At 53.4% G+C, this 21,289-nt stretch overlaps 1 protein-coding gene across 1 annotated transcript in view; it reads left to right on the top strand.

Moving 5' to 3' along the window:
* The window catches only part of ptprfa (protein tyrosine phosphatase receptor type Fa), an 85,275-nt gene that overhangs the window by 52,383 nt on the left and 11,603 nt on the right, over positions 1–21,289 (top strand). Inside the window, 9 exon segments of the mRNA XM_062452237.1 lie at positions 4,224–4,334; positions 13,171–13,440; positions 16,403–16,984; positions 17,872–18,005; positions 18,398–18,542; positions 20,529–20,638; positions 20,640–20,703; positions 20,706–20,809; positions 20,811–20,846. Of these exon segments, the coding sequence (XP_062308221.1) occupies positions 4,224–4,334; positions 13,171–13,440; positions 16,403–16,984; positions 17,872–18,005; positions 18,398–18,542; positions 20,529–20,638; positions 20,640–20,703; positions 20,706–20,809; positions 20,811–20,846 (1,556 nt within the window).

Below are 21,289 nucleotides of genomic sequence, written 5' to 3' on the forward strand. Positions count from 1 at the left end.
TTGTCTCCCAGTAATTATGGCGAAGCTTGTCCAAAAGCCAAGGATTCAGCCGCCTCCTCATCGATCAGGCCTCTGTTTACAATGCTGGCCACACCATAGGCAAACAGCCCCCGACCTGCCCTGAGATCTGATATGGGAAGTGGGAGAGGATTAGTGTCTGAGGACAAAGCTAAAGCCCACTGCTCGGTGACAAACACTGCTGGAGTGGCGGGGCCATGCTCTGTGGGCCAAACAGTCTCTCTCTCACACCCGTCCTGAGAGTCCTCTCAGTTCCACTTCAAAACCCCAATGGAATATGACTCGGTTAACCAGAACTTGTTAGTACCGGTGACATGTCTGTGTAGAACATTCTAGTGAGTACATAGTTCATCATTGTTTCAGGTTATTGAAGTAACATTGTTTCCATTTTGGCTTAACTTTACCGTAATGCTTTTACCTTAAAGTATTCAAATAAAATACTAATACAATAGAAAGGACATTTCAATACCTGTTCCAGCCATTGTGAAAACATAATAAAAGCCCTATTATTTTTCACAATGAACCTGCCACACTGAAATCTGCCACGGCCTGGAGCCCTCGACCCCGCATCCTGCTGAACACACACACCGCCCTTCTCCAGGCGACATGTGTCCTTCAGTCATGTGGGTAACCCCACCACCCCCACCACCCCCACCCCCACCCCGGCTGGCAGGCCTCAGTGTGAACCAGGCCAGGCCCTGGCCCTTGGAAGCTGCTGATGTCCCTCACCCCCCAACACCCTCAACAGAGGCCACACACAGCGACCAGGGGGAGGGGTCTCTTGACTCTCAACTCCACCTATTCCTCCCCCTTCCCCCGTCACCCCCCCCCCCAAAAAAAAAAAAAAACGACCGTTGGTTGATTATGTCGATCTCCTCGACCGGCATAGTAACTGCCGTCCTCCACCGTTTGAGGCACATGACTTCGATATGCCCAAATGGCCTCCTGACTCCGAATATCCGCTCTACCTCAAATGGATCGTTAGCAGAGGGGCTTCGACAAACATTAGCCTTTGCCAGGTCCGTCGACGCATGCATATGTGTTTATTGAACCCACTGGCCCCTTCATGTGGGATGACAGCACATGCTCATACTGTGCGAGTCCGGACTCGCGTTACCCCACGCCCCTGTGATAAAACAAAAACAAGCAGCTTATTCCAGACCAGGTTTCTCGGCGTTGCATCAGTTTCACCCCCGGCGGGCCGCTCTCTCCAGCTTTCTTTACGGCAGGATGCCGGAGAGAGCAGACACGCGCTGGTGTCTCCAGAGGTAGGAGCCCTACCCGGGCCCTTCCGAGGGTGAACGAGAGGTCACGCTGTCAATAACCAGGTGTACAAAGGTCGGTCTAGAGACCGACTCTGTGGACGCGAATCCAGCAGAAATAGCCATGTGCAAAACACAGGCACCAAAGAGATAAGAGTGCAGCACAGGATTGTGGGACTTTGTGGTGTTTCGGACCACAGGGAATGTGAGTGAAATTTAAGAGAAGGGGCGTGTCGGGGGGGACGGGGGGGTAATTCTCAACTCTCGTTCCTCAATCTGCTGTTCCTTCTCTCTTCCTTGCTCTTTTTCTGTCGCTCCTCTCTCGTCTCTGTACTAATGCTTCTCTCCGATCTTATTTGCATTCAAATGACCTCACCAGGTGGTACACCAATCAGAGGTAAGAATGCCGGGTACAGGAAATCCAACCACTCTCGCCATCCCTCTCCTCCTCTTCCTCCTCTCACCTCACCGTGTCTCCATCTCCCGCTCTCTGTCCTTCCTTTTTCCCCTCCTCCCTGACACCCTGTCCGCTTCAGCACATGACCTCATGTGAGTCTGTCTGGTCTGTATCCTTTCTTCAAACCCGAGAAAGGTACAAGAAAAGTCCAAACCCCTCAAAAATAAACCTCAATCTTGCCTGGAAGCCGACCATGAGCCGTTTCCCTGTCTTTGAGAAAGGTGGATGGATGCCACGTGTAGGATAGAGGGGAAGAGCCCCCCCTCGCAAGTCTTTCTAGATTTCCATATATTGTCTCCACAACCAGATAGAAATATTACCGATTTGCATATGCTGCGATAGCCAGCCGGTGTTATCAGCGGTCGACGTGGAGGCGGTCAGCGGTGACCCCTGTCGGCGCGCGGCCGATCCCCGGGAGGCCCGGCCAGGGTGTGGGACGCCGACACGACGTCATGAAGGCTCGTGCCTTCGCCTTCGGAATCTTATTTTTTCAAGGAACTCTCGCCGCCTCAGGCTTCACTGATGAGAGCTTTTCCCAGAAGGCCCTTCTGTGTGGTGGGTGGTTGGGTGGGGGAAGTTGGGAGGGGGGGGGGGGTAGCTAATTTACCTCTAGTGATTGCCCCCCCCCCCCCACAAAAAGATTAAGATCTTCTCATCCCATTCATGGGTTTGCTGAGTAGATTGTGCACACAGTGTATAACACCACACAGCCAGTCAAAGGGAAAATGTTAGGGGGGGGGGGGGGGGGTGGCTGAAAGGTTTAAGTCAGCCTATAAGCTATAGAAGCAGCAGCTGCATTCTAACCCCCCCCCCCCACACACACACACACACACACACAACCCTCCCCTCCATCCACACACGTCCGACAACAGTGTGCGGATTGGCCCGGGCTGGATTCAGATCGGTTAAAGCCTCAGAGCCGGAGAGTTAAGATGTTGAGGAGAGAAATGTGTGCGAGTCTTTCATCATCGCTCTGACATAATGGCTTATTCTCTGGGGGGAAAAAAGCGCGTTGATATGAAAAGAGGCTTACCGTACACCTACACTGTGTGTGTGTGTGTGTGTGTTTGGTGCCGGTGTGCATTTCCATGACGTGTATGTGCATATTGTACAGTACGTACTATGATACTGTCCATGCATACTTCTATACAGCTGTGTGCAGTGTGCTTGTTTGTATGTGTACGTGTTGGTTTTAGGATTAGATTACCTTCATATACAGTAGGAGTGTAACATCAGGATATAGGCATTTCAGGCAGAATCCCCTTGACGTCAGACACCCACTCGAAAGCAGCCAGATAAAGGTCGCCTTTCCAAAACACTCCCTGTCCCACACGCACTCGCAGTCCTTATGATTTGATGTCCACCTGTTAACACGTGATTTACCAACAACTAAACATTGTGTCCCAAAACTCCATCCCATGATGCATTTCAGGAACGCTTCTGAAATACGGTGTATCTCCACGTTTATTTGTCTATCCGTGTGCCTCCACCGGCCGCACCGACATGCATGATGTGTGTCACATCTAACCCAATGACATCTCATAACTGGGACCGAACGCCGTCATGCTGTCTGTCAGAATTAAGGGGCCGCCGATTTTCTTGCTAAGTGTGGGAGAAACTAAAGCCTGTGATATGAGTGGCACGGATGGACGGTACAGTCTTTTCAGACACGAGGAGAGATAATGATTGTCCAGCCCAATCAGTTCTAAATATAAACCCACGCCAGGTAAGTGGTGATGATCCGGACTCGGACTTCGTTAGCGATCCGCCCCCCCAGACGGCACAGAGAACTAAAGGTCTGTCTAGGGCGGGAATAGAGAGGTTTTCCGGCCCGATTATTACCTCTTTTGTTTCACCGCCGTCAGATACACGGTTTAAATTCATCCCTCTCGACAGCAGTGAAGAAAGTGTTGGGAAAAATCAGTGCTGAACAATGCAGAATTGATTAGTGATTTGTGGCTAGTTTATCTACAGTGTGTAAACGTTGGCTAGACTAACACAGGGCAGGGCAAGTACTGTGGCCCTGTTTTTGCCTCTGATAAGAAGAAGCAGGTGTTTTATCTTGTGTATTAACAGTGGGGTTAATCAGTGTCAGAGACATTTAATAGCAAACCTACAACATGGCCAAATAGCCTTGATGGTTCCTCAAACAAAGTCTCGATAAAGAAGCCTTGTAGAATGTGTTTTTTCGAAAGCGCAAATGTTACGTCGTATTGTTCCCTCAGGCTGTTGATAGTTTGCGTGTTTTGGGGCCGTGTCGGTGCCGCCTGCATTAAGTAAGATCAGCACTGATTGGTTTGCTCGATCTAAGTTGACAGGTCTCCGTTCAGGCCTACTGTACTGTACGTGGCGTCCAGGGGGGGGCAGGTGTGTTTCCGGGGGTACGTGTGTCTCCGGTGTCCCCACCCGTCTCCAGGGTGTGTGTGTGTCCGCGCGCAGGCCTCAGCCATGACAGTGTACCTTCTGCCCCCCCCCCCCACCCGCAGGAGCGCTTCAGATCGAGAACAGCGAGGAGTCGGACCAGGGCAAGTACGAGTGCGTGGCGGTCAACAGTGCCGGGACTCGCTACTCATCCCCGGCCAACCTCTACGTCCGAGGTAAGCCCCTCCTACCGCCCCCGCCATCGGCCATCGCCAGGGCGAGCAGGTAACGCCAGCTTCGGAGGGTAAAGGTGGCGGGGGGGCAGACTCTCCCAGTCTCCGCCCCTCCACGCTGCCGGTCGAGAGAGCTAACCCTTCTTCCACAGATGCCTCTCCCGCCCCGCACGCGGAGCGTCACACCTCTCCGACCTGAAGGGGAAATCCGGAACGTTCCACCCGTGTCCTGATCTGCAACCGCATCACGAAAAGCCCAACCTGTCTCTGCCTGCTTTTCTCTCCCATTCTTTTCTCCCTCCTTTTCCGTTACTTTCTCACGTTCGTTTGTGTGTGTGTCCCGAGGGGGCGGTTTACTGTCTCTTTCTCCACAACCGCCTACTCCGTCATTAGTTCTCGTGACCTCCCCGCTCACCTCACACTTCCAGGGTTTGGTCTCCCCAGAGGTGAATCGGAGTTCAGCTGTGTTGTTGCGTTGCTATGTTGAACTTGTTTTGGCGGAGAGGAGCGTGCGTGTGTCGTCTTGCGGGCAGACAAACACACACCTGGGTGGCTGGTCTCGTCCCGAGGGAGAGACGGAGGGAATGTCCCGTCAACAGGATGAAGCTAATACAAAACAAGCAGGGTTGTCAATCTCAATCCTCCGGGCGCTCGGCCCGACGGCGAATATCCGATTCAATTGGCTACGATCAACGTCAGGCTCTCAAAGGCAATGTCATTGCACAAGCTTCCTTTTCCTTGTTCTTTTTTTTCCCTCCTCGCCTTTTGCCATGTTATCTTTTTCCCTCAGAAAATATCAGACGTCTGCCCTCCGTAGGAAACGGAGGACGGCCTCGGAAAACATAATCGGTTTCTTTTCTTCTTTCTTGCCCCGTGATGTTTCCTTACTGTGACTGGATTAGAACCGCAGAAGGACCCCCCCCCACCCCCCACCCCCCACCCCCCCCGCGGGTGCCGCGGGTCATCACCTGGGTATCGCCCCATCGAATAGTGGAACGACCTTCGTGGATAGAAACCCCTTTTTCCTCCAACTCCTTGCAGATCGGCCCCCCGTTCGGTGATAAGAAATGTGTGGGGGTGTGTGTGGGGGGGGGGAGGGGAGGGGAGGGGAGGGGTAAGCTCACAGGGGATAGGTAGAGGAGATCATATCCGCTGGTCTCTCTTTTTTGGTCCCCTGTTGGGCCACACACAGCGAGGTGTGCTGTTGAGGGGAATACTGATATCCACATCGCTCCTTTGATGAATGGCATTTAATATATATGTATGAGTGCCTAGTGATCGTCCACACCTGCCCTGGTGAGAAACGATGACGACGTGTGTGTGTGTGACTGTGGGTGTGTACGTGCGTGTTTGCGTGTGACTGGGGGGGTGTACGTGCCTGTTTGTGCGTGACTGTGGGTGTGTACGTGCGTGTGTGTTTGTGTGTGACTTGATGTGTGTGTGAGTGTGTGTGTGTGTGTGTGTGTGTGTGTGTGTGGGGGGGGGGGGGCATTTCTGCTTCATTTCTAACTCCGATGAATCTAGTTTAAGTGCTAAAGAATTGCTTTTGAGAACTGAAAAAGGGGTCATGATGACATGACACATCTAAAAATGCCCCCAAACTCCAGATATCCAATTTTACCAGCAGCCAGCAATCCATGTCTGCGTTTCTGGTATTGCTGAGTCACCCAGGTGTCGATGCACCCTCTCCTCCAAGCCTCCAGTCGAAATGAACAGCTATAATCAACCTCGCCATTCTCCTTCCTCGCCTCTAACATTTGGATGTCTCTGTTTCTACACCATATCAAACAGAGCCTTGTGTTTGAACGAGCTAATCTCCCCAGGTGTGCTGCAACTGGGTTTCTTTCTCTTGCAAATTCAACGCCGATTTTCCAACTCGTGTGTGTGTGTGTGTGCGGGGGGCGGGAGTGTTTGTGTGGGGGAGCTTCTCTCTCTTGTCTTTCTCTCTCTCTCTTACCTTTCTTTTGTCTGCCTTCTGCTCTGTGTTTCTGTCATCAGTGTGTGTGTGTGTGTGTGTGTGTGTGTGTGTGTGTGTGTGTGTGTGTGTGTGTGTGTGTGTGTGTGTGGTGCCTTGGCACAAGCCCCACGTTCATTGAGATGTTAGTCATATACACAGACTGTATATGTCAATGTTCATTTCACACAAATGCTTATCCTTCGATGACAAAAAAAAAAAGAGCCAGTCATTGTCTATGCTTACATGTACTGTATGTGGTCTGCCAAATGTGTGTCTTTGGGGTTTTCTAAGTTGGAACAATAGTTAACAGGTCTGAATGTGTCTGTGTGTGTGTGTGTCTGTGTGTGTGTAACCATGTTCTTCAATCGCTGGGTGTTACCTTAGAATGACGTTGCTTGTGGCTGCTTGCATCGCGTGTGTCTTTCGTGTCCGTCTATGTCGGCGCCTCTTTGTGTGTGTGTGTGTGTGTCGTGTGTTTGTGCGCGCGGGGGCGCTGCCTCGGATGCTTGGTCGGCCAGGGGCCTGAAGACCCCGTTTTGTGCGCGCGCTCGAGAGAGAGCGGATGACGAATCCGGCGGCGGCGGCGGCGTACATGTTTGCATTCAGATCCACCTCCCCGCTCGCCTCCGCGGCGCTGCTTAGGAGTCAACGGGCAGAATAGACGCAGCGCTTCCCATCAGCAGGAGAGGGCCCGCTGTGGGTGCAGAATGAAGCCTGCTCGTCAGCCAGCGATGGCTCGTCACAGTGTTTTCATTTCGAGACAGTGGACCTGTGTGTGTGTGTGTGGCTGTGTGTGTGTGTGTGCGCTGTGTCTGTGTATACTGTGTCTGTGTGTGTGTGTGTGTGCGCTGTGTCTGTGTATACTGTGTCTGTGTGTGTGTGTGTGTGCGCTGTGTCTGTGTATACTGTGTCTGTGTGTGTGTGTGTGCGCTGTGTCTGTGTATACTGTGTCTGTGTGTGTGTGTGTGTGTGTGTGTGTGTGTGTGCGCCGTGTCTGTGTATACTGTGTCTGTGTGTGTGTGTGTGTGTGCGCTGTGTCTGTGTATACTGTGTCTGTGTGTGTGTGTGTGTGTGCGCTGTGTCTGTGTCTACTGTGTGTGTGTGTGTCTTAGTGTAGTGTGTGTGCGCTCTGTGTTCCGCGTCTGTTCACATGCAGGCAAGAGCCAGAAACAGGGCAAGAGTGTGTGTGTGCATGTTGTGTGTGTGTGTGTGTGTGTGTTTCCGCATTCTACATGTGTTTGTTGTCATGTTCATGTCCTTCATTTCAATATGGGGCTGTGTGTTTTCTTGTCTGTTAGATGTTAATGCTTCTTTAAGGCCATTGTGTGTGTGTGCTTTAAAGTAATGCATATGAGATGATCATGTGTGTGTGTGTGTGTGTGTGTGTGTGTGTGTGTGTGTGTGTGTGTGTGTGTGTGTAAATGAGAGACGTGTGTGTGTGTGTCAATGGCCTGGCTATTGTCTCCATAGTGTTTTCCTCATTCTCTTTATGGATAAGCGGATATTTGCCTGTTTTACTCTCTCTGTTTCTCCTTGTCTTCTTCCTGTCTCTTCTCTTTTCTCCCCCCCCTCTTCTTTTGCTTTCCCTCCTCTCTCTCTCTCTCTCTCTCTCTCTCTCTCTCTCTCTCTCTCTCTCTCTCTCTCTCTCTCTCTCTCTATCCTTGTTCCCTCCATCACCATCGCTCCCCGCCATCCCAAAAATCAATCCAAATCTCACCTCTCAGATCAGCGGGAAGGTTGGTCCTTTTTTTCTTCACTCTTTGCCCCTCCTCTGCCGAGGCCCTGTGGACGGGAGCCAGCCGCCGGCGAGCCGCCAGGCGCCGCTGGGCGCCGCAGGCCCCGTGTCCCGGCCGCCCCCCTCCCTCTCTCTCTCTCAGGACCCTGCCTATAGTAGCCCCCCAAACCCTCTTTCCATCCCCCACACCCCCACCTTTCTGCCTGCCATGCTGCTTGCTCTACAGCATCACCCCCAACCCCCCCCCCCCCCCCAGCCCATGTCTGAATGCGCTTTGCACGCCACTCTCACCTCCGCTTCGGTGTGTGTTTCGACCGGGGGGGGGGGGGGGGGGGGGATTCCTCAGACGAGGCGTGCGTGTGTGTGTTGCCCGCACGGTCCATCTCTTTCCGTGCCGCGTCCAGACGTCGTGACTCCCTCGGATAAACAAAGCCCAGCCTCGTCCTAGCGCTCGAAGTGCTTTCCTGGTGGATCGAGGTCGGCTGCACACAAGGCTGGGTTTGGGGCGTGGCCGCGGTCAATGTCCACTGTTAGGCCTGGTGTCCAGCTGCTGCCCGTTCCATCTGGAGAGCGCAGACCGGGTTTGTGGTTTGGCGCAACGACGCAAGGCTCTCGCTGCATGTTGTGTACGGCAACAGCGTGGTGAGTCATTGTGTTAGTCAGTACTTTGCCTGGGGTCAGGGAACAGATATAGGAATGTTGCATGAGCTTAAGGGATCAAGCCTATTTACATACAAGTTCAAGTTTCAATGAGAACTTTTTTCCTACCCCCGGGCGCTTAGGCTGTATAGAAGCGATGCAGCACTATCCTGGTGTGAACAGTGAAAAGCCTTTTTAGTTTTTCGAGTATTTAATCTGGCTCAAGCGGCTTTGATTGTTTATTTTGGAACCAGAATTCAGTGCGGGCTCCAGATTAAATTCTAAAAACAATGACACCAGAACACATTGAGTGTGGAGTAGAGCGTTTTTTTATTTCTTTTTTGTATACTTTTTTAGTGTTTTGTTTGAAAGAGCATGTGTGCTTTCCATGGTCCCATCTTCTCGAGCTGGAATGGCTGAACTGAAAGTAAGAAAGAGGGTAGGAGTCTTTGAGGGAATTGCTAAAGCCCATCTACTATACTGTATCTCCTGCCAATACCCAAACCAACCATGTATTCTCTCCACTTAAGTGTAGCCAGCTTCGAAATAGTTGTGAGCAAGGAGTCTTTTTGTTGTTTGTTCAATATCACTCCCAACGCGTGGTGAAATGTTTTTTCTCACTGGCATACCTCCTTAACAGTGCGTGTCCACTGCAGCGACGCGAATCGCTTGCCATCGCTCGCCTTCCCACAGTTCACCACGCTCAAGGGCGTTTCAAACAGATGAATGTAGAATGTAGTTCTCTAAAATCACTGTTGTAGTTCTCATGGCCAAGTGTGCAGACTTGGGGTTACGTAGTTGCAACATCGATCAAAATACGCACCGTAAGAGTTTCCAGTATTTCCTTTTTCTCCTGTTTGCAAGGCTTCTCTCTTCTCTTACCCGTATCTCACCGGTTCAAAGATGTTTGTAGGTCAATGTTATGCCACATTTCATCTTCCGGAAACATCGAGCTGGGATGAGGCAAGGTTTTCCTCCCCGTAGTAGCTGGTCCTTGTCACGCTGATCCAACTGTCAGGGAAGCATGGCACTTTGTGAGATATCTCTCTCTCTCTCTCTCTCTCTCTCTCTCTCTCTCTCTCTCTCTCTCTCTCTCTCTCTCTCTCTCTCTACGTGCAGTATATCAGATCACGTCCACGTCTTCTGCTTGCTAAATGCCTTTACCTCAGGTTTTATTCTATAAGCTTCATACAAAATGGCTGCCCATTGCCCTTGCATCATCGCTGTGTTTTCTCGTGGGGGCATTAGGTGAAGGTTAGGCTTTTTAAAGACCAATGTTCCCCTGAAGTCTCAGACCGTCCTCATATAAATAGTTAATCTTGTTTTGTTTGGTTGGAGTTAGGTTTAAAGACAAAACTTTTTTTTTTTTACTACAAATGTGCCTTAGTCCAACTAGAGACCATGGTTTGTTGAGACTCGAGGTTCTCAATGCCCAATTAGCCAGTCCTCTGAATTAGTCTGTCGATGCAAGCAGGGTAGTTTCAAATTTGTTTGTGGACATTTCGCCGCAATTACCCCAGCATGGGCCTATTACGTGAGCTGTTGGAGTTGGTGTGTCGACGCTTGCTGTGCATGTTTGGCTGTCATGCGCTTCCGCATGCCTCGCTTCGAAACATCCGTGCATGTCAAAGAAGAGGAACAGATTGTACTTCTGAACACCCAGTCCTCTCCCAGCGCTCCGCCTACCTTTCCCTTTTCCCCAGAAAATGCTGCTTCTCCCATCCTCGCCACCCTTCCTCCCCTCCCCTCCCTTCCCTCCCTCCCTCCCTCCCTCCCCCTCTCCTCTTCCCTCTCTCTTTCTCTTGGTGGCATGCCAATGAAGAGTGCGTTTGTGGCCGCCAGCTTATCATGTGTCGCTGACTTGATCCCTTATCTAAACTGCTTCACGTGAAGTGAGTGAACTAAAAAAAAACACACCCCCGCGCGGCATCTTCGGGGGTAACCAGCCAGGAGACGCATCACATCCCGTCTCCTGCCACCCCCCCCCCCCCCCTTAACCAATAACCCCCTCTCTTACTACCACGATCAGTAAACAAAACCTCCGCCATCACGTAACATGGGATCCATCTACCACACATCTTCCATGGGTCGAACGTCATGTCTCTAATGTACACGTTGACTAACAAGGTCTATGCTGATTCCCTCCCCCCCTCCCTCCTCCCTCCCTCCCACCTCCCCAACCCACTCTGCCCAGCACACTGCCACTCCATGGGGCGGTAGCACCTCTCCGACCCAACACAATGGCTTGTTTTCTGGCCGACGCAACGCCCCTCGGCCCCTTGGCCTCAATTGGGATACCGCATCAACATCTCAGTGTTCACGTGGCTTGAATGCCGCTCTCGGGTTCAGCCCGATGTAAACTGTCAAACATGGCGGGGGTTCAACGCGCTGAGAAGTCTTTTCCGCTGAACACCGCGAAACACATGCGCGCACATGTATCCATTACTAGCGTAAAACCCAACGGTTCGTGTAATTTATGTCATTCTGTATAGCAAATGGATCGATAACTGGTCCAATCCTTGTTGGGGTCTTGGTTCGTCGATTTGGTTTCGTGTAAGAGCCAGACGTGTTCTCCGACAACCTCCCACCCTTCATCACAGTTGGCTGTCACCTCCATGCGCCTCAATCCCAGGTCTCTCCTGGCCCCCTTCTGGAAATCTCCATAGAGCACAGGAGGGACTAGAAACAACATATCCCATCAGGCATTCAAGTCACTGAGCAACTGAGATGTTTGTATAAGAAAAAGGAGAGAGAGAAAAAAAGGTCTTGCTACCCAGCCCTCTTTTAAATCTGGTTTGGAAATACAATATTGACATAAATGCTGGTCAGTCTGGATCCCAGAATAAGTATGAAGTGCCCTGCCTACAACCTTGTGCTGTGGTAAGGATATACAGGAACCAGGTAATTTCTAAGCCCTGAAGATAAACAACACAAAAAAACACAGTATTTGAGGAATTGTGTCGTGAATAAGCTCCGTTTTTTCTCCTCCGACACACACAGATACTTGCGGTGCTCCTCCAGAACGCCCCAAATTAAAAACATTTCGAGAGGGTTTTTCTGCAGCAATCCCGGGCCTTCTCCCGGGAGTGGGAGATTAGAGAGATGTAAATGGAGTGTGTATTTATAGGGCTGATTCGCGACAGTATCAGACCACTGCTGCTTACACATGATTAACAGTCCCACTGCTGTTTGTAGGGGGGAGTGGCGAAACAGTGGCTTTGTCTGAGCACCGTAGATCATCTGTGTTTGTTGGGGAGATTCGTCGGGGTAGTGGGGAGAGGGGGGGAGGGGGATAGCTTGGTTCTCGCTGTGCACTCGCCCAACAGTCGCCGCCGTCGCGGCCCGCCGGCGCGGAATATCGGATTATCGCCGCGGAATATCGGATTATCGCCGGAGGATTTGGACGAGTCGGGTCCGCTATTCGTGACGTTTCAAAGCCGATATTATTCCGTGGGGCCACCAAGACTCCACCAAGTCAGTGCCCGCTGCTTCACACACACACACACATCGATCACACACACACACACATCGATCACACACACACACACACCACCTCCCCGAGTTTCCCCCCAAAGTCGAGTCTCGTCCTAATGGGCGTCGCCTGACGACGGAAATAGCCTGCGTGCCACGCCCCCGGATCGCGAAAAGACGGCGGGGAAGGAGAAGGAGGTTCTCGCCCCTTGAATCTGTCATAAACCCTCAAACCCCTCACTGTTTGACTGACACAGCAAGTAGTCTCATTCCCCCCTGTATTTCGTTAGACCAAGAAGAAACCCTGAGAAAAGCTGTTAAGCCCCTCATGTAAGCCCCCTCGCGGGCAGAATATCTCAGCGGTGAGCTTAAATTATACTTTGATTCACATTTCCGTCAAAGCGCCCGTACAAGCACTTTAGCTTCGACAGCGAGCTATGTATATTTAATGCATACGGAAAAGAAAGCATTGCGTTAATTCAGACATAATGAGCAGCGCTTCCCAGCACTTAAGGGGGGGACTTCTACTGCCGGGAAAATACGAAGGGGGTGAGAACCATCTCCTGTTCACTCCTGCAGGCCCACGGGTAGCCGCGACTTTTGAGGGGGTAAAGCCTTCGCTATCTCTGCCTGTCAAGCTCCAGGTGCATTCTAATCTCCATACCTGAGCGGCAGAGCCGACAGCTCTCGCGGGTGAAAATCCAACGTTAGGCCTCAGGCAATGTCTCCCGCATCGAACAGGCTCTTAGAGAGGAGGGAAGCGGATGAAGGGGGGGGGCCGCCCTCGACCGGTCGCTCGGTCCCGTCCCCCCACACACACACACACATGACCCCCCCGCGCGCGCGCTCACCGCGCAGCGGGGCTCAAAGCGGTTTCCGCCGATCGCGGCGGTCCTGGTTGGCCGACGTAGCGAGAACCAGGCCCGTTCTCGGTGTACGGCCCCCCACCCCCCTCTGTACCCCACGCCTCCCTATCCTCTCCCCTCTCTCACACCCCTTGTTCTGTCCTCCTCCCCTCCCCCCCCCCCCACCTGCAGTGCGCCGCGTCCCCCCCCGCTTCTCCATCCCCCCCACCAACCACGAGGTGATGCCGGGCGGGAGCGTCAACCTGACCTGCGTAGCGGTGGGCGCCCCCATGCCCTACGTCAAGTGGATGACGGGCCCCACGGAACTGACCAAGGAGGAGGAGATGCCCGTGGGCCGCAACGTGCTGGAGCTCACCAACATCCGCCTGTCGGCCAACTACACCTGCGTGGCCATCTCCTCGCTGGGCATGATCGAGACCACGGCGCAGATCATCGTGAAAGGTGAGTCGGGGGGGGGGGGGGGGGGGGGGGGGGGGGGGGTCGGCGAGCGTGTGTGTGTGTTGCAGAGAGAGGGAGGGGGAGAGAGATGGAGAGAGAGCGAGAGAGAGCGAGAGAGAGAGAGAGAGAGGGAGAGAGGGAGGGAGGGAGGGACAGAGATGGAGAGAGAGAGGGAAACGGCGAGCTCAGTGAGCACACAAACACAAAGCAATTTGAGCCGCTTTGCAAATATTGGCAACGCATCGATTCTTGAATATCAACGATCTCTCCCGTGTCTGTTGACATGGCGTCCGTTGCGAGCGGCCCTGCGAGGCCGAGACGGGGGTCATGTTTGCCCAGATCAGTCCCGACCATGGGAGCTGACAGAGCAGTCATTAATCTCATCTATATTTGAGCACGTCTGAGACTCGTAGGGGGAAACTCGATGATGGGAAGACAACATGCAGGCGAGCTTCCTGTGTTTACTGCTCGGCTACAAAGCGATCATTCCGGCAGGAAACGCCGCCTCTGAAACGCTCATCGGGAAAATAAATAAACAAGTGTCACACAGAAGATGCGTGATTTTTTGGTGCCATAATAACAGCGACTTAAAAAGAGATTATACACAATATTTCATGTTTTGTGTTGTTTGTCACGCGTGAGGTGTAACCAACGTTCCTGTGTCTTTTATCAGGGGTTAGCGAGTTGAGTAGCCAATTTAATATGGGAGGAATGAACGAATGCCGCTCATTTTCCGAGGGGAGAATTGCCGACAGTATTTTGTGCTGCTTGGATACACATCTGTGTTATCAATCATTAATTCGGTCTTTCGTCTGAGAGACTTTCAATTAGGTTTGTGAAAGACTTTGGGAGAAAGAGAATCTATAGCTCCCAGACTTGTACAGCCAGAGTGCTAAGGGCTGCAGATGGTTTTATTTTTTCCTCTCGTGATGCTGTGGTCTTAGACCGGAGAAGACCTCCGTAACCGATTGTGTGTGATGCCCCCCCCCCCCCCCCCCAGCATAACGTATAACTTAACTCCTAACTGTGGACATTTCGGAGATTCAGATGTCGCTGAGGGGGAAATATATCAATCTGTTTCTGCTTTTTTGGATGCGCCGCATGATAATCTAACAGATGACGAGATAGTAGCTGCAGAAGATTGCCTGAAAGCCTTAGTTTGCCATGGTTCATTCCAAATGGCCATCTGTGTGCTGTCTCCCCCCCCCCCCCCCCCTTCTACTTTACACACGCCACCGCCTCTTACTTTACATGATCCATTTGGACCCCGACAGCAGTGCAGTCAAACACGCTAAAGTGATTCAGCACAGTCTCCCGACACAATTCAAATATTGCAATATAGACGACTTTCATTCTGTAAATGGAGTGGGGGGGTGGAGCGGAATTGCTTTTGGAATATTTTCAACACACTGTGTGTGTTATAAAACGTTAGTGTTTGTCAGTATGAATCATGAAAACACTAGTGCTGTCAGTTTAACGCGTTATTACCGGCGTTAACGCAAACCCATTTTAACGGCGTCCATTTTTTAGCGTGTGATTAACGTTCTTTTTGGCCTAGCAAACGTTGTCGTTTTTTTCACATGCTGTTGCAACAACTACTGACGTTCGAAAACCTACAACACCACACCGGATCTAGCTAGACCGGAAACAAAACAACAGGCACGCCTGTTGAGAGTAGTAGGCTAACGTTACGTTTTGAGTGGATAGCGAGCGCGAGACGGATGCCAATAAGTTCTGAATGGAAAGTTTACTTTTAAAAAGTTGCCAAATGGTTACATTGACAAGACCAAAGTGATCTGTGTGTTTTGTCGTTGTGAACTGAGCTATCATCACAGCACGTCCGGTCTGAAATACCACTTGATGGCCAAGCACACAGCTGATGCGAATTCTCCGCCCCCTCGTCAAAGCCAGGCGATTGCAATGTTGTTTTCAAAAAAATAAAAATAAATAATTTGCACCAAGCAATCCGATCCACTTTTACATTTACATTACATTACATTTTGTCATTTAGCAGACTCTCTTATCCAGAGCGACTTACAGTAAGTACAGGGACATTCCCCTGAGGCAAGTAGGGTGAAGTGCCTTGCCCAAGGACACAACGTCATTTGGCACGGCTGGGAATCGAACTGGCAACCTTCTGATTACTAGCCCGACTCCCTCACCGCTCAGCCATCTGACTCCCCTTTTCCATGTTGATAAGAGCCTTAAAATGAGAAAAAATTATTGGACAAAAAGAAATCAAGGGACATTTAGAATAGATAAAAATGTGCGATTAATTGCGATTAATCGCGAGTTAAAAGGCCAAAAGACGCCCGCGGTTACTTAATCGAAGAGGCGAGTGAATTCGCCCCGCCGAATAGGCAGAGTGCGCGTCGTGCTGGGTGAGAGACACTTTGCTTTGGGAGATAATGAACATGGCTGGCCTGCCCTCTCCACTGGCAGGTGACGGGGCGGAGAGAGACAGCGGGATGAATAGTGATCGACTGATAGACGGCAGGGGGGGGGTGACTGTTCCTCTCTGCCGCTGTGCTGGGGCTGTGGAGGCGAGAGCGATTGGATTGTGTGCGTCTGAGTGCGTGCGTGTACATGTGTCTCTGACTGGGTGTGTGTCCGAGTGTGTGTGTGTGCGTGCGTGTGTTTCCGACTGGGTGTGCGTCTGAGTGTGTGCGTCTCTGACTGGGTGTGCGTGTGTGTGTCTCTGACTGTGTGTGCGTCCGACTGCGTGCGTGCGTGCGTCTCCGACTGTGTGTGCGTCCGACTGCGTGCGTGCGTGTGTCTCCGACTGTGTGTGCGTCCGACTGCGTGCGTGCGTGTGTCTCCGACTGTGTGTGCGTCCGACTGCGTGCGTGTGTCTCTGACTGTGTGTGCGTCCGACTGCGTGCGTGCGTCTCCGACTGTGTGTGCGTCCGACTGCGTGCGTGCGTCTCTGACTGGGTGTGCCTTCTCCCCCGCTCCGCCCCCCCAGCCCTGCCCAAGCCCCCGACCTCCCTGATCGTCACGGAGACCACGGCGACCAGCGTGACCCTCACCTGGGACTCGGGCAACCCCGAGCCCGTGTCCTACTACGTGATCCAGTACCGCGCCAAGGCCGCCGACACGGGCTTCCAAGAGGTGGACGGCGTGGCCACCACGCGCTACAGCATCGGCGGCCTCAGCCCCTACTCCGAGTACGAGTTCCGCGTCATGGCGGTCAACAACATCGGCCGGGGCCCCTCCAGCGGCCTGGTGGACACCCGCACCAGCGAGCAGGCGCCCTCCTCGCCCCCCCTGGCCGTGCAGGCGCGCATGCTGAGCGCCAGCACCATGCTGGTGCAGTGGGAGCCTCCGGAGGAACCCAACGGGCAGGTCCGGGGTTACCGGGTGTACTACAGCTCGGAGGCGGACGCCCCGTTGAACGCGTGGCAGAAGCACAACACGGACGACAGCCGGCTGACCACCATCTCCGGGCTGGTCACGGACATCACCTACAGCCTGCGGGTGCTGGGGTTCACCTCGGTGGGGGACGGGCCGCCCTCCGACATGCTGCAGGTCAAGACCCAGCAGGGGGGTGAGTGTTGTGGGGCGGGTCGGGTCCGGGGAGAGGCGGGGAGAGGACACGGCTTGGCTCACTTGAGGGATGAGGGAGCCGTTTTTTTTCCCCCCGTCGGTTTTGACAGGTCCGTTTAAGCTGATAGGCTTCAGGGCGTTTCCCCCATCGATCTCCTCCATTAGAGCCCCCTCACCGCGCAAACATCCGTATCCGCAAAGACCTTATCTTTAAGATGTCCTCAAACCGTGTTATGGAAGGGAAGTCGGGCAAATTATTCTGCCTCATGACAGCTCGGAGAATAGCGCTGATAAGCAGGGGGAGAGCCCAGAGCGCTTTGGAAAATGTTGTTTTGAATGCCTTTCCTCCTCGATTCACTCATGGTTTTACGCGAGGCACCGGAGAAAGCACTCATTGCTGATATTAGTGAAACCCCGGGCTCAGAGCTCACACTGGAATACCACCTGTCCCGGCACGTGTCATGTAGAACGTCTGGTGTGACTGTTCTATGATTTGTTATCTGAGAGCTGGATCTCTCTCCTTGTCTCCCTGCCTCTCCTCACGTCTCTCTCACTCCCTCTCCGTCGCCTTTGGCCTCTCTCTCTCTCTCTTCCTCCCCTCTCTCACATTCGCCCTCTCTCTCTTCCGCTCCCACCCCCTCTCTCTCTTTTTCTCTGTCCATTTCTCTCCCTCTCTCCTCCCTCTCTCTCTCTCTCCCTTTCTCTCCCCCCTCTCTCTCCCTCTCTCTCTCTCTCCCTCTCTTCTCCTCCCGCTCTCTCCCCCCCTCTGTCTCCTCCCTCCCTCTGTCTCCCTCTCTCTCTCTCCCCATCTCTCTCCTCCCTCTCTCTCTCTCTCCTCCCTCTCTCTCCCCCCCCCTCTCTCTCCTCCCTCTCTCTCTCCCCCCTCAGTCCCGGCCCAGCCGTCCAGCTTCGAGGCGGAGGCGGAGCTGGACACTCGCATTATGCTGTCGTGGCTCTGGCCAGTGCAGGACCCCATCACCAAATACGAGCTCATGTACTGGGAGTCCGGCTCCAGGGACAAGGTAACGCTGCACCCCCCATACCCCCCCCCCCCCCCCCCCCCCCCCCCCCCCCCCCCACCAGGGCACCACCAGCACCCACACCATCTCCCTCCTCTTTAGACGCTCTGGCCGTCCTTCCAGCCGAGGTGCAAAAAGGTTCGGAAAGTGAGAAATCCTGCCATCTGTTTGCCGTCTGACCCCCAGTCACCTCGGTCCGCTAATTAGACGCTGCTCGGATGAGCTAGGTCAGAACAGGGCTGAAACGGGGAGAAAAATATATACCCAGAAGCTTTTTGCTTTCTGAGTGTTTCGGAGAACTTTCACCCCGAACACTTGGAGTGTGACGTCCATTTCTTGACATACTTTTCATGATGTTTAGTGACTGATACTGTAGTCTGGATTCAACCCCTCAGGTCCACGTGACCTTCGACCCAGCAGGCTCCTACGCCGTGGAGGGTCTGAAGGCCGACACCCTCTACATGTTCACCCTGGCGGCCCGCTCCGAGATGGGCCTGGGAGTCTTCACTCAACCCTAGAGGCCAGAAACCGCCCAGTCCAGTAAGTACTTAGACCAGCCCCCGAGACCTCTTCCCCCACAGCAGGAACTAACCTTCCGGAACTCTCTCTGAGTGAGGTCACACGTTTAAAATGTTGAAAGACCTGCACTGTCCCAGAAAGTCGACAGGGTCAACAAGCCGACTCAAGTTGGCGTGAGGTATGCTGTGTTTTTCGGTGTATTTTTTATTTTTTTTGTTCGTGAAGCATGAATCGTGTATGTGTCGCGGACAGCTTGTCGTTTTGAAACCAGAGCAGCGACGACAAGCACGGGTCTAGTCAAATCCAGCACCCGGGGAATTCATCTTGTGGAGGTTTCTCTGCTCGCCGCATGCCTTGTTCCCCGCTCCGCGTTCAGCGCCAGAACAAATGATTGCACATTGGCCCCCGTATATACTCTGACGAATCACATCATGAAGGCATGTAGTCACTTTCCATGTAAGTGGCCTCATGCAGCAGGGTATTATGATGTAGCGCCTCGGCAATGCAAACAGACCGCGACGCGGAAAGCGGCCGTGCACCCGACGCCGCCGAGCGCGGGCTAGTCTGCGGCTCGCAAACTCCCAGTCACAACGTCGAACGCTGCTGCTCCTTAATGGAGTTGTTCCCTCCTCAACATGCGTCGCTGCCGTTGTCATGGCTTCACACGCTCACTGGGAGACTTGAACCGGAAATATTAATATATTTATGACGGCACCCGTAAAGAATCAGGCCCTTATTCTCAGCCATTTGTTTTACTTGTCAGCCGTGAAAGCCTGCATTCCGCAAGGAGGGCTCTTGTTCCCATAGGAACAGAGGCCCCCCCTAAAACAGTCCTGCACGGCCCCCGTCGGCAGTCTGAGTCACCGCGTCGGGGCGGGCGCTGACATGGCGAAGGGGGGGGGGGGCCCGGCGGAGCTCGCCCCGCGTTCTCTCTCTCTCTCTCTCTCTCTCTCTATCTCTCTCTCTCTCTTTCTCTCTCTCTATCTCTCTCTCTCTCTCTCTTCTCTCTCTCTCTCTCTATCTCTCTCTCCGGCGCTTGATTTTTCCCTGCTGCTGTCTTCACCACAAGGAGTCTTATCCATCTCTCTCTCTCTCTCCCTCCCTCCCTCCCTCTCTTTCTCTCTTTTCTCCCATCTTTCCCATTACACCGAACAAATGTCCTCCTTTCTATTCTTACAGTATTTCTGACATGTCACTGCCCCCCCCCTACAATTCACCATGTATTTTCTAGTCTCTGTCAATCCTTCTCTTGAATTATTCTTCTCCCTCTCTTTCTCCTCTGCCTTTTCTCTGTCCCCTGTCTCTCTCTCTCACCTCTATTTTTGCGGCTTTCATAACTCCCTCCTCGTTTCGACCCCCAACCGCTCCGCGATCCTGTCTCCCACACCGAGGCTGGTTCTCTCTCCTCCACGCCCACGCGGAGGGTCCTCCGGAACACCAGGGAATGACTCTGCTTTTTCTGGGTCTCCCATCTGGAACTGGAAGCCCCCGGTGCTCATCCGCGGGGCTGAGGCGGGGCCCGTTAGAGACGAGAGAAGTGCTCGGGTTTTCACGCGGCGATCGTCGCTGCTCTGGTCGCCCGCAGTCCCCAAGTTGCCGTGGTTACCCCTCTACACCCCCCCCCCCCATGCGTTTCATGTTTCACGAGACGTGACGTTTCTTTTGTCTTGATTTTTAAGTTAATGTTGCCTTTAATTTGAGTATTTTTTGTGGGGTTCTGTTGTGTTCTGTCACGTGCCTGGAATGTTACGTTTTTGTGTTTACTTCTGGACTGTGGGGTTAGTACATAGCCCAGGAAGAACACAATAGAAAGTAACACATCCGCAATGGAATATAAACTGTCATGGAATATAAACACGCACGCACACACTCACGCCAACACACACGCTCATTCATTATACACAAGTGCAGACCAGCAGCCCACTGAATTGAGTTCCTCACAGTCCAGACGGCATCCTTCATCCCTCTCCACCACCTCCCCTCCCGCTTGACCCCCCCCCCCCCCAGCCCCCTCAGCGCCCCCCCAGGAGGTCCGCCTGCAGAGCCCCAGCTCCACCAGCCTGACGGTGAGTTGGGCGGCGCCCCCCGCCGCCAGTCGCCACGGCGACATAGTGCGCCTACTCGCTGGCCTACCGGGCCGCCTCGGGGGAGGACCCGGAGCGCCACGAGGTGGCCGACATCGGCCGGAGGCGACCAGCTACGCGCTGGAGGGCCTGGAGAAGTGGACCGAGTATCTGGTGTGGGTGAGGGCCCACACGGACGTGGGGCCGGGCCCGGAGAGCCCCGCAAGCCCGGATGAGAACCAGGGAGGACGGTACGTCTGCGGTGGGGGTGATGGGGCGGGAGCCCGCCAGACGCTAACCCAGCCCAGAGCCGCCCCGGGGGGGGCTCTCCAGCTGTTTCTGCTCCTGTGACTTCTGCTTGGGGATTGCCGCTGCAGCTGTTGTGGCTTAGCCTCCCTCACCGGCCCTTCTGGCAGGTCCCCTGTCCTGGCTCTCTCTGTTTGTTTCTCTCTCTCTCTCTCTACCTCTTTTTCTGCCTCTCTCCCTTCCTCTCAAACGCTCGTTCGCCCCTCCTCGCCCCTCTCCCCTTTGCCGTTTTCGCGCTCTCGCGCTCGACCTCTCCCTCCCTCTCAAACTCTCGCTCTCCCTCTTTCTCTCTCCTCCTCCCTCCCTCCCTCTCCGTCTCTTCTCTCTGTCTCTCTGCTCTGCGTCAGCCTTCTGTCAAGCCTCCAGCCCAGCCCGGGCCAGCCCCCGGGAGGTGTCTGC

This window comes from Osmerus eperlanus, chromosome 26 (genome assembly GCF_963692335.1).
Source record: "Osmerus eperlanus chromosome 26, fOsmEpe2.1, whole genome shotgun sequence".
In the NCBI taxonomy this organism is placed as follows: Eukaryota; Metazoa; Chordata; class Actinopteri; order Osmeriformes; family Osmeridae; genus Osmerus; species Osmerus eperlanus.